Source organism: Thalia democratica, chromosome 1 (genome assembly GCF_965202585.1).
Source record: "Thalia democratica chromosome 1, ktThaDemo2.hap1.1, whole genome shotgun sequence".
NCBI lineage: Eukaryota > Metazoa > Chordata > Thaliacea > Salpida > Salpidae > Thalia > Thalia democratica.
In genome coordinates, this window is record NC_139165.1 from 80,044,191 (window position 1) to 80,056,301 (window position 12,111).

Consider the following 12,111-nt stretch of genomic DNA (forward strand, 5'->3'; position numbering starts at 1 on the left):
AGCTACTACTTTTGATTTGCGTGCAGTAAAAACAATATTTTTTCAAATAAAATTAGCCAGGTGTAATGAAATCAGCCTCCCGGGAATTTGTAGTATAATTATTATTTTGAGGAGAAATTTATTCAAAGATGAACCGTCCGCTTATATTAGTATAAATATATATAATAAAAACGTTCTTTTAAAGCTTAAGAGCTTTACACAAAAACCTTGTAAATAGTTTAATTTAGATTTCTTAGATGAGCCAAGTTATAGTTAAACCGCAAACATATAACAGAAAGGCCATTAGTAGAATAGAATACAATACCCAAAAGATTGTTGGTTTACTTTGTTTAAAGTTTACTTCGGTTTAAATTTCAAATTACTGCCTTATAAGTATCTGTGCTCATTAAGCAGTTCGACTTTGTTTAACAATTTTTTAAAATTTGCTTCGTTGTAAGATTATATTTGTACATAAATAGTAATTGATTTCTGCACTACCGTTGTCATCATTACTTTCTCCATTAAATTTAACTTTAAGGTCTAAGTAGATTGAACTATCTTTAAACTTCACTATAGTAAACAAAATATAAATTTTTATTTTTTAGAAGGTTTATATAAAGAAAGTTAAACAAATAAATATTTCTTTTGTTTATTTAAAACTTTGAAATTAAAAAAAAGGAATACGAACTATATAAAACTAGAAAGAAGCAAGATGTAAATTTTTGTAATTAAAATAATATCAATAAAGTTTGCTTTATAACAAAATTTGAAGTGGTTCACCTAATCTTAGATAAAACAGAAACAAAGGAACACTCTTAAACTATAATTTTATGCAAATTTTACTTTTAAATAATTTATTGTTTTAATAGTGTTTAACTTTTCTTTCTTAAGTTTTAAAGACTTTTATTAGACGTTTCTACTGCAAACAACTGTTGTGTATTGCAATTTATTTATTGTATCTAAACACAAAAAACACATAAACTTTTTTGTAAATTCTAATCATACCCATAATTTTTCTTCAAAAATTAGAAAAACAGTTTTAGTAGTACATAAACTTTTAAGGCCAAAAAATGTAAAATTTAACTAAAGGCTTTAACAGAATTTATTCGTAAAAGACTGTTTTGTTTTCAATATTATAAGCTTATTAAATTAAAATATTAACTTAAGGTAATTATCTATTAATATATCATTTTATAATTGAAGAAAAAAAAAATTGTATGAAATTATGTTATTGCAAATCTTAGCTAATGTTTGAAAATCAGTCATTAGTACAAAAATAAAGTTTTTTTAGTCTGTTAAAATAAAACCTCATACTAACTTTAGACTTATAAATTAATTTTTGACACATAGAATAACTAAAAGTTGTCGATCTGGTAATAAAAAAAGTCTATAAACTTTTGTATTTTTTTACAAACATGCTTTTACTCAGAAAAAATAGAACAAAGAGCACACAAGGTAACTGCTTTTAAAACAACAGAAAAAGGACTTTCAGTCAAAAATATTCTTCTGCTAATTTGAGATGTGACAAAAAGTTACTGTAAAATGTTTTTTTTAAACCTCAAAAAAAAGGTAAACTTTAGAAGCGCCGTGTGAGAAAATAGAGACGTTATATTAAAATTTGGACACTAATCAAGTTTCATTGCTGGGTTTTACCCTGAATTGTTAAATGGTGAGGAAGGTGAATGTTGAGATTCGAGGATGAAGAAGTACGACCCCAAGTGACGGTGAACGGAGGAAATGAGGGTGTGAGCGTGACCCAGTTTCATTTGCAACATGCCCAAGCAAGATTCTTCGGTAACTAACGGGAGTGAATAGCCATTGATGCCATTGTCAAGGAAGATCTGTTGTTATGGATACAATTGCATAACTTTGTTTCGGGTTGTAAAACAAACAACAGCTTTAAACTTTTAATTTCAACAAGATTAAAGTCTTTTTACTTTTAAAGTTTTAATTTTAAGTAAAAACCTTTTTGAATACGTTAAAATTTAATTTTACATACTGTTAAGAAGTTTTAAAGCAAAATGGTGAATTTAAAAAAAATGTTTTCAACTTACTTGTTTATATTGCCCCAAATCAATTTCGTCTAAATACTGACCAACTCTTTCACAACTCCATTTGCTCATTTCATCGGATTTTTTCAATATTGTTCCTATAATAACTTTGTCAGCAGACATGAAGGATGTCCTGTTGTTAGTTTCACCCAACAATGAAGCGTTTTTTGTTGAAGTTTGAGACACGGGTTCAGTTTTATGCATTGTTTTATCGGTTTGAAGGTTACAGTTCTTAAAAGAAGCGCCTTCTAAAGTGGAATTTCTGTATAACAAAACAATTTTAGTTCATTTAAAAATATAAAAAATATATCTAACGTACTATAAACTTACAAGTCAAAGAGTGAACAAGAAATTCTTGGTTTTTTTGTCTCTTCTTTAAGTTTTCTGAAAATAAAAATTGTAGAGTTTTGTATCACAAAAACAATTTTTTTACACATTACTGCAGATGAAAACTTTTTTTACCTCATCAGCTTTACAAACCTAAGATTTTATAACATTTTTTAACTAAGTGATACGCTTTATGCATTTTTATTTTATTAAACTATATCTTTAATAATATTTAAGTATAAACCTAACTTAATTGTACAAAAAATACTTACATAGGAACGCTACTTGGTCTTATTACGTTCTTCTGGATTGATTTTTTAACTACACCATCATTAATCTCGCTTGATTTTCTAGAAAAATGTAAAAAATTAAACCTGAAAATCATTACGTTGTATGCTTTAAGAGCTATCAAGTTAACTTTAAAAGATAAATTTGAGTATATTTTTTCAATGTTTATAAAAGCTAAGTATTTTTTTAATTATAATCAATTTTTGCAGCTTTTTAAGTTTATTATCTTAAAAAAAAGATTAAATTAAGCTGAAAATAAAGTTTTTATAGCTACAAAACTGCTTACTTTTCTGAAATGTCAGCATGGTCTTTAACATCATTTGAGTTATTTTTCAGATTTAGTTCAAAGGATTTTAGTTCTTCTGATTGGTAAATTTCTTCTTCTACTTTAGGCTTGCCGTTTACTTCAATATTTTCAAGTAAATTTGGTGTAAATTGTCCGAATGCAGCTGCCATGTTCTTTACAAGATTAGACTGATCTAGCACCAATCTGTAAGTAAGAAGTTAATCGAAGAAAACATTTTAAGTATGAAAAAATACTTGATGGTTAAACAAAGCATATAGTTGTTAAAGTTTATGACTTAATCATTTTTTAATTGAAATTGTAACTATAAGTATATATGCATAAACAATTATTTTTAGGTTCATAATGCTTTTCTATTAAAAAACTTAAATGATTACAAAATCTTATGACAATATCTATTTGAATTTAGTAAATAAGTAAGTTAAAACTTTCAAAATATTTATTCAACAGTATATTTAGACAACATATGTGTAACTAAAATAAAAAACATTTTTATAAAATTTTAAATATAATTGTTAGTTTTACTTAAGTAACTTAAAACTTTTTTTTTCAGTATAAATATAAGTATCTGCAAATTGACTACATAATTTTACAGTATTACAAACAATCTGTCTATTTTTGACCATTTCAAAATATCGACTTATTTTTTTTGAAAACATTTTAGAACCTACTTTTTTATAATAGCTTTTTGCAGAGCAAATTAAGTTGGCTTGAATAAAAACATAAACAGAGTTATTGAGTAATAAGTCTACTTCTACAGATTAAGAAAACAAATAAAAATGATTCAAAAATAAAACAACTATTTAAAAAAAAAAATTATCTGCGCTTAGATGTTGACGGAAAATTTACATTGAAAAGTTTGCTGTTTTTTTTAAAGGGCAACTGTGAACAAATTTACAAATAACAAAATTAAAATAAATTACTTACTTTTTATAGTCGAAGTTGATTGATTTTTCGTGTGAATTCGGAAGAAAGTCTAAAAAATCTATACTTTAATATTGTAAATTCGTTATGCAGTTAAAGTTGGGTAAGAGCTTTAATTTTAATGTAAAGCAAAAATGTAAGCAGGTTTCAAAATTATTCACTATTTATTTTGTGTGGTCAAATACTTTAAAAACAAACCTTTTTCAATTTTTGATTTCTTGTTAACAGTTGGATGTGCTTCGTTTCCTTCTTCATTTAATTGATTCTGCATAAAAAGAGTTATAACTTGGTAAAAATAAATATATATTTGTTTTCTCTATCTGACAAACTCCCAACCTGATTTTGTTCAACGTTGTGTGATCTTTTTCTAGAAGCTGTATCTCCGTTTGTTTCAGGACTTTTATCTTTTTTATCAGTCGAACATGGAGATTTTCGTTGCATTTGCGACGGAGAAGCTCTGATTAAAAACTCTAATATTAGAACATACCCCTCAACTTCAAAAACGTAAAACTTTAACTACATTATTTTGTTGTTCATCTTTTAAAATTATAATTATTTTTAATGCATTTATTTCATAGAAAATAGACATAACAAATGTATAAATTGAATTAGACAAAAATAAAAAAGGTATATAGATTGGAAAGTTCAAAAAAATTTATTTAAATGAAAAAATGAACAACAAACATTTTTCTAGACGGCAGAACGCAAGTGAAAGCGGAATTTCTCGTCGCTGATTCGCTAATTTTGGCTAGCAACGACGATTTGTCGAAACCCATCAGAGAAGAGCTGGGCAGGTTGCTTGGCAACGAAACCAACGGTTGGCATGTACTGACGTCATCATGATCTTCCCGCTGGTTGTTGATGGTGGAAGGAAAAATATGGCTGATTTTATTTGGCACTTCATCCTCAGCAGAACTTGTCTGTTTGATATTTTTGCTTACTTTTAAAAATTTAGAAAACAAATCTAAACTGAGTATTGAGTAATTCGAAAGTTTAAATTCTTAATCATTCTTGTTTGACCCTTGGTGCTGCTTTTTTCTTTATTTCTTTATTTATTTTAAAAAGTAGAATCCTTATTTTTTTAATTTTTATTTTATTTGTATGGAAAACATCGTCGTTTTGTTACTTTTTTATAAGACAAAATTTATGTTAATAAACATTTATTATACTATGTTAAAATGAATAAAAGATATTGCAATTTGAGATTGCTACCAAGTAAATAGTCTCACCCTATTTTGTTGAGCGAAGACAGCAATGTTCTTCAGACACCATTCACATTCGCACTCGTTCTGATGATGAATGATCACCGATTTTGACATGAGAGCTTTCAGACTCTTCCCATGATGTCTGATGCTCCTCTTCCAATCCTTTGCAGTCTCCCTCCCGCTTATTGCTTGGAACTCGTTGGGGTGCATCCAGCTCTGCTTTCCCCCCAGCTCATACAAAATTGATTTGCCTGAGAAGTTATAAATGTTTAGTATAAATGTTTGTTTTAGCAAAAATTGTGTACTATTGAATAAATCTGAGATTGTTGTTTCTTTAAGTTTTGAATTTTACATTATTAAACGCACTGATAACGAAGTGAATTTAAGTTTCTACGATAAAAATTAAGACCAAAACAAAATTCTGTGTTTCTTAAAACAAGCAGCTCACAATACTGTTGTACTAAAAATTCCAGAGAAACACGACAGACTGCTGATTATTATATTAAACGAAAAGCGTAACTCGTTGTATAAGTTTGTAGTTTTCCCTATTCAAACTCGCACCAAGCTGGTTTTAATTATTTAATTAACTGTAAAATATCCACATATTCAAAGATTTCAAATTTTTTTACATATTTACAGCATTTTAATTAAGTGAGCGGTTACAAATAAGTTTTTAAATTTTTAATTTTTTCTCAATGTTTTATTGTGCCACCCATTATAATCACGAATTCTATAGGCTTATTGTTTGCTAACAAAGTAAAAATTGTCAATTTTGTGAGTTTATAGATTTTAATAATGCTAAAAGTTAATAAATTGTTAAAGTAACCTAAAAATAAAATAAAGTTTTAAATTTTTTAATGCTTTTATGTAAGAAAGACACTAAGTAATAAACAAAGAAACTTGATTTGTCTGTCAAGTTTAGGTCGGTTGAGTTCAAAATTAAATGTTGAATAATATCTTAAAGTACTTGTTTTCTTAATTTTTCTTTATAAAAAAGCATATAAAACTTTTTCAAAACTTTTCTTTTCATCAAATCATTTTGTCTTAGCATATAAAAATAGAATAAATATAAATACAATAATACCATTAAACTTCACTCTGCTTTGTTTTACGCAAAAAGCTAATACAATTTACAGATAGAGACGGCGCTCCGAGTAAAAACCGACTTAAACATGAAATGAAAACTTCTTTAAAAATACACAAGCTGCGGGTCCGAATGGAATTTCACGTTCTGGTTAAACAAACTAAAAATAATTAAGGCGAAGCATAAGGAACAGTCTGCGTTGCGAGAAGGTAATTAAATTGCAACTAAATACTTTTGCGCGCAAGCAGCTAGTGATGCTCGTGCTTTTGAGTTGCAATCTTCTTTGCAGCCTTTTTAAGTGTGAGCTGTTACATTTTTTAGTTTTAAAGTTTTTATAGGTTTTGTTTAAAACGGACCTTGACTTTTGTTATTTACTGTTCTTGATAATGTTTGTGTAAAACTAAGGACATTTTTATAATAAAATGTGAAAAAAAGCATTGACACAATGTTTATGCATATATAAGACAAATAGATATAACAGCTATTACAAAGAGCACAAATGCATTATTATTGACATATATTTTACATACATTTAATTAAATTTAAAAAGTTATTACGGTTTTGTTTGAAAGACAATTTAAGTATCTATAAAGATTCTCTAAAAATCTTTTTGATTAAATTATTTTTATAAACTTTACAAACAGCACAAATTCGTAAATGACAAAAAAAAGCTTGAGTGTTATATACTTTTAAAACAAATTACTCATTTATTTGAACAAAAGTATAAATTGCTTTTATGAAGCAAGGAAGTAAACTAAAAAAGAAAACAATATTTTATCAAAATCAGTATTTAGCAGCTTTAAACATTGCATATTTATAAAACACTAAACAAAAGTAATTTTAATAAAAATGCTCTGACAAACTTGTCTTTTAACTTTAAATAATAATTTCATTAAGTTTTTTATAACTCTTCTATTTTATAATATATTAATTATATTCATATCTGCATCAAGTAGATATACTTATAAATATCATATAAATATATACAATATAATACATAAGCTGAACAAACATTTATTAACATAAACCCACCTTTGCTACCCTGGCTGAGTCTAGCGATGTAGAGGAGGGCATTGTTGTCGCCGCAAGTCACCTCCAAAAACTCCTCTCCTCCTTCGTCCTTCTTCACTTCTACCTCCGAGCTGCTCACGTGACCTTTTGGCAGGTTCACCGTCCACCTGCAACCCTCCGTTGCCACGTGGTGATGGCAGGTTGCCCCTAACAACCGGTTTTGAAGTCTCATTTTGCTCACTGAACTTTTCATTGAATCTGCGGATGTTTTTAACTTGCATTTAAACAGATTTCAGTTTTAAATTTTAATAAGTTTATACATTGTAATTTTATCGTTTTATAAATAAACTTATGTATTATGTCAGATCAAAATCTTCTTTCTTAAGCTTTATTGCCTGTTTTGGTTAACATTTTGTTATCAGACTCTCTTGTAATAATATTAGAAAATGAAAACCTTGAACTATTAATTTTTTGAGTGAGCAGCTAAAAGTAATTACAAGCAATGTATGATTATAAATACTCACCGACGACAGTTGCCTTTCAGTTTCAATTAGCTTTCTGAGATAAAAAATACAAAGTGAAAAGGCAATCACTCGCAGGTTGCGATTTTAAATGAAGCTGGAACGGAAAGGAAGGTCGTCAATCGATAAATTAGACTCGCAGCAAATGGTGACCACTAGCAACGCTTCTATCGACGAAGGTTGCTATTGGCAACACACAACAACGCAAAGAAAAAGCCGAATAGATAAGCTGCAATGATGTGACAAAGAATTAAAAGCGGCGATAAAAATAAGCAGCGACAGCAGCAGATAATCTCGAGCAGAAGGAAGCGAATAACCGTGACTAGTTTTCAATGTTTGTAATTCGATGCTGCCTGTACAAACGAAATCGAATATTTGCGGTGTTAACGCGGGTGCAATATACAAACGTTGACGGCACTTTGCGAAAAAAAAGAGAACGCCGTTCGACGCTTTGTGCCAATCAAAACGTTTTTACCTGCCGATCGTTCGCAAAAACAACGTTTGCTGTTACGTCATAACGGTCTCTGTGTCAAAAATGCTCGCTCTCTTGTCACACAACAGGCTTTCCAGCTTTCTTCGGTACAAAGCGCCGCCCGACAGCTGACGATCGAACGACGAGAAGCTTTTATTCATTATTTATCGCCGCTCCACATTTATATTCGCCTTTTTACGCTGCGGCCGTTTGAAACTATCTCTCTATTGAGACGTGTGAGGTGAGTGGTGCGAGAATAATTGCCGCCGAAATTCGCTGAATGATTGAACGGCAGATAAAAAGCCGACTGAGCTCTCCGCGACACTCAGAGCTTTTAGCCGATTTCAGAGGCGTGTTCCGTGATTTAATGCTTTTCAAAAACACATCGCGCGAGACAAGTCGACCTTTCAGTGTTTTAAAAATCTTAGCGAGGTGCAGCTTAATTAGTAAGGCAGTAGGTAGAGGGTTTTGCAAAACCTTTTAGCAGAGAAAAACTTTTGATATTTTTATGCAGGCTTTTTTGCTTACTCGCAAACTTTTTTGTCATTAATTTTTGTTGTAAGCTTTCTCATTTTACACATCTAAAAACGTTAAATAGTAAAATTAAGATTTATTAGAGGCAAAAGAACTTCTGACTAGATCAATATATTTAATTATGCTTTACATGTTTTGCATTAAAAATCAAATCAAACAAATAATGATTTAAAAAACAAACAAAAAAGGCACATCCTTAATCCTCAAAAACACGAAAAAGTCATCAACATGTTGGCAGTCGTCTGCATTGACCTGTGTGCGAATATCGCAAGCAGCTTTTTGTTTGAAAACCGCAAACAACAAAACAACAAGAAGCTTTCTCATTTTTTCTCAAAGAAAAATAAATAATCACGTTCTCTATACATCAGCGTTGCGCAGGGTAGGGTTTTATAGCGCTGAAGATTGATTGAAACAAAAGGTAAGGTCAACGCTAATCCGCGGTGTCAGGACTTGGCACCGAAGCTACTGAAATCAGCTTTATATAGCAATAAAATCTACTTTGAGCCGCGTAGCACCTAAGCACGTGCGAGTTTGTAGGATTGATAAGTTGAATTTAAATTAGTTGAAACATCAATGCGCTAGTTAAAACCTCGCGAACCCGTAAAGCTTTGACGAGTGTAAGTTAATATGTGTAAACTTCGTTTATATATTCAGGCGCATAGTGACATTTATATAAATTAAAAAACTGATATATTTTCACTATACAGTTCAACAAAAACTTACTGTTGTTGTTAGGAGTAACGACTCTTTTTCCGTTGCTACTAACAGCAGTCGGGGACTGCTGACATTCGGCAACGGAAGTCGGGGATGACAGTTCTGGTGATGACGTCATAGCGGAAGTTGATCTCTGTTGCGTGGAAACCAGCTGATGATGATTGAGCTGGTTGTTGCTGTGTAAAAGATGAGAATCAGGAAGAAAATAAAATAATAAAAAAAATCCAAAACGGTGTTATAGTTAATTATTAAACTTAGTTGTTAAAAAACTGCAAATTCTTTATTTTGAAGAAAAAAAAAATTAATAATAAATAATTTTTTTATTGTTATTAAGTAAAAAATCAAGTTAAGTTAATGCAAGTGACAGTTAGTTTTTTGTATTAAAAGCTGATAAAAACACGCTTTATTCTAATTATAGTTCTAGTAATTTATAATTTTACCGTAAAAACTTTGTGTTGTCGAACATTGGCATATTAGGAAATGGCAACAAATTTTCTTGCTTCTTGTTCAAGTTCATCAGGTTTAAAACTTGTAACCTGAAAGTTTTCAGTTTTAGGCAATAACAAACTTAAAATCTGCTTGTGAAATGTTGTAAACTTTCATTTATGATAAAATCAGTTCATTGGAAAGGTTGGAAAAGAACAAAAATAAAATTTATTGTTTTAAAGATATTTTCGCTTGCAAAATATTCAAATACTAAGCAACAACAGATAGAAACAAATTAAATAGAGATAATTTTTTGACACTGTTTTGAGTACGTAAATTAAACGAAAGGGAACTTTGTTTTGCAAACAGCGTACCGTGCAATCTTATTTTACATTCAATATTTTTGCTGTTACAACTCAACAAGTCAGCAGTTGTCATAGCAACCAGCCACACACGCGGCAGTAAAAACACATCCGACGAGCCCACCACGTCGCCATGTAAATAAGCTCCTTAGCAACGGTTGCCAAGTTGCGAGCTGCAATGAAGCCGATAAACACTTGAGGTCTCTCGCTTGGCAACCAAGGTGGCATGGTTGCTTGGAAACCGGGTCGTCCCGCTTTCAGCACTTCCGCACTTTTATTAAACAACTTCAACGAAAATCACCGACGTCTGCGAAGGCGGTATTAAGCTCCCTCCAGACGCGGTAAAGTAACCATATGTCTATAGTTAAAACTTTTTTCTCAATGAAAAGCTTTTTGATGTAAATGTTTTAGAGGATTAGTTTTCTATAGTCTTTAGCAATTTTTATTTGGAAGACACAACTTTATCAGTTAGTGTTACTTTGAAGTTAATAAGTTTATTATTGTCTAAAAAAAGTTCAATTACATTTACTAGTACTTTATAATATCTTTTAAATAAAATTTTGTGCGCGATTGAGTTAAATAATTTATTTTTTTCCAGCTAAGTTTAAACGCCTGTAGTAAATTTTATGGTTGTTAATAAGTTCATATGTTTGTCTTTTGACCTGTAATATCAGAGTATAAAAATATTTAAAGAACTACCACAAAACAAAGCTAAATAATAAAACTTATTTTAAAGCAAACACTTCTTAAAAAAAAATTAGTAAAAATTTTCGAAATTTTAAAGGATTACAAACAACGTATTTTTTAATCGGTTTTTCAAAAGTTGATAAAAAGATATTTTAGCTTTTGTTAAAGAACAATTTGTTTAAATACTCACCAATTAACCTGATTTTGGCCTCCAAATAGTAGCGGGTCGAACCCGGAAAATTCATCACCTTTTTGCTGCTTAGCTCCATTTATCCCACCAAAACTAGAGGGAGTTTGCGGAAATCCCCCAGGAAACGGGTTACCAGGCAACATGGCTGCCGGGTTGTTAAGCATCCACATACTGGCAAGGTCAGGTTGAGAAAAAATGTCCCCGAACTCGGCACCTGATTGGCTTAAAATTGTCGATAAATCAGGAGAAATACCCGGAACTGCTGAAGAACCCATATTTAGAATATTTTTGTTTTAATTAAAAGTTTTAGTTTTTACTGGATACCTGTATAATACCTGTATAATGTATACCTGTTTTATTTAAACTAAAAGTGTATTTTGTCATTTAATACTTGTAAGTGATTAGTAAATGTTTGTAATTTAAAAAAGTATACTTCGCAAGATAAACTTTTTTTCTTAATAATAGATTTTAAAGCTTCCTAAAAACCAATCTGTTTAAAATTAAACGTTTTAACAATCTTTATTATGATTCTCAGTTTTATGCTGCTGTTATCAGAAACAAAAGTACTAATGACTAACTTACATATAAGTATTAATTACCAAGAAATTAAATTAATATAAAGTAGCTATTGTTTTAAATTTACCTAGTGTAATTCATAAAAAATAGTAGTTTTTAAAATATAATAAATAAAAATAATTTTAAAACTATGTTAAAAAAAAATTGAAAATTTTAATTAATTAATAACAAAATTAATAACCAAAGATATTTCTTTTCAATGTATTATTCTTAACACCTTAAACCTAAACAACAACTTATTCAAGTTTTTGAAATTTTGAACACTACACTTTCGCGCTTATTGATTATCTAAAAAGGATATATAAGAAGTTATACAGTAAAAAGGGTTTTACATTTTTGATTTATCAAAAAAAAAAGCACTGTAAATGTTTAATTAAAGTTAATTAAGCTTCTGGTACCCAAGACATTTTTAAAAACAATATCTAGTCGCATCCAAACACTTTTAAAACAGAAAAA

The 12,111-nt window shown here is 29.5% G+C and overlaps 1 protein-coding gene across 1 annotated transcript; it reads right to left on the bottom strand.

Moving 5' to 3' along the window:
* Positions 1-1,431: 1,431 nt before the first annotated feature.
* LOC145840003 (uncharacterized) lies at positions 1,432-11,354 on the bottom strand. Its single transcript, XM_082947257.1, has 14 exons — positions 11,080-11,354; positions 9,855-9,950; positions 9,424-9,590; positions 7,195-7,431; positions 5,103-5,329; positions 4,558-4,793; positions 4,210-4,330; positions 4,072-4,138; positions 3,877-3,925; positions 2,932-3,135; positions 2,630-2,707; positions 2,361-2,414; positions 2,034-2,292; positions 1,432-1,820 (listed from the first exon to the last, which is right to left on the bottom strand). The coding sequence occupies exons 1-14, from the start codon at positions 11,352-11,354 to the stop codon at positions 1,629-1,631; spliced, it is 2,262 nt and encodes a 753-aa protein (XP_082803383.1). The 3' UTR covers positions 1,432-1,628.
* Between the last annotated feature and the right edge of the window lie 757 nt (positions 11,355-12,111).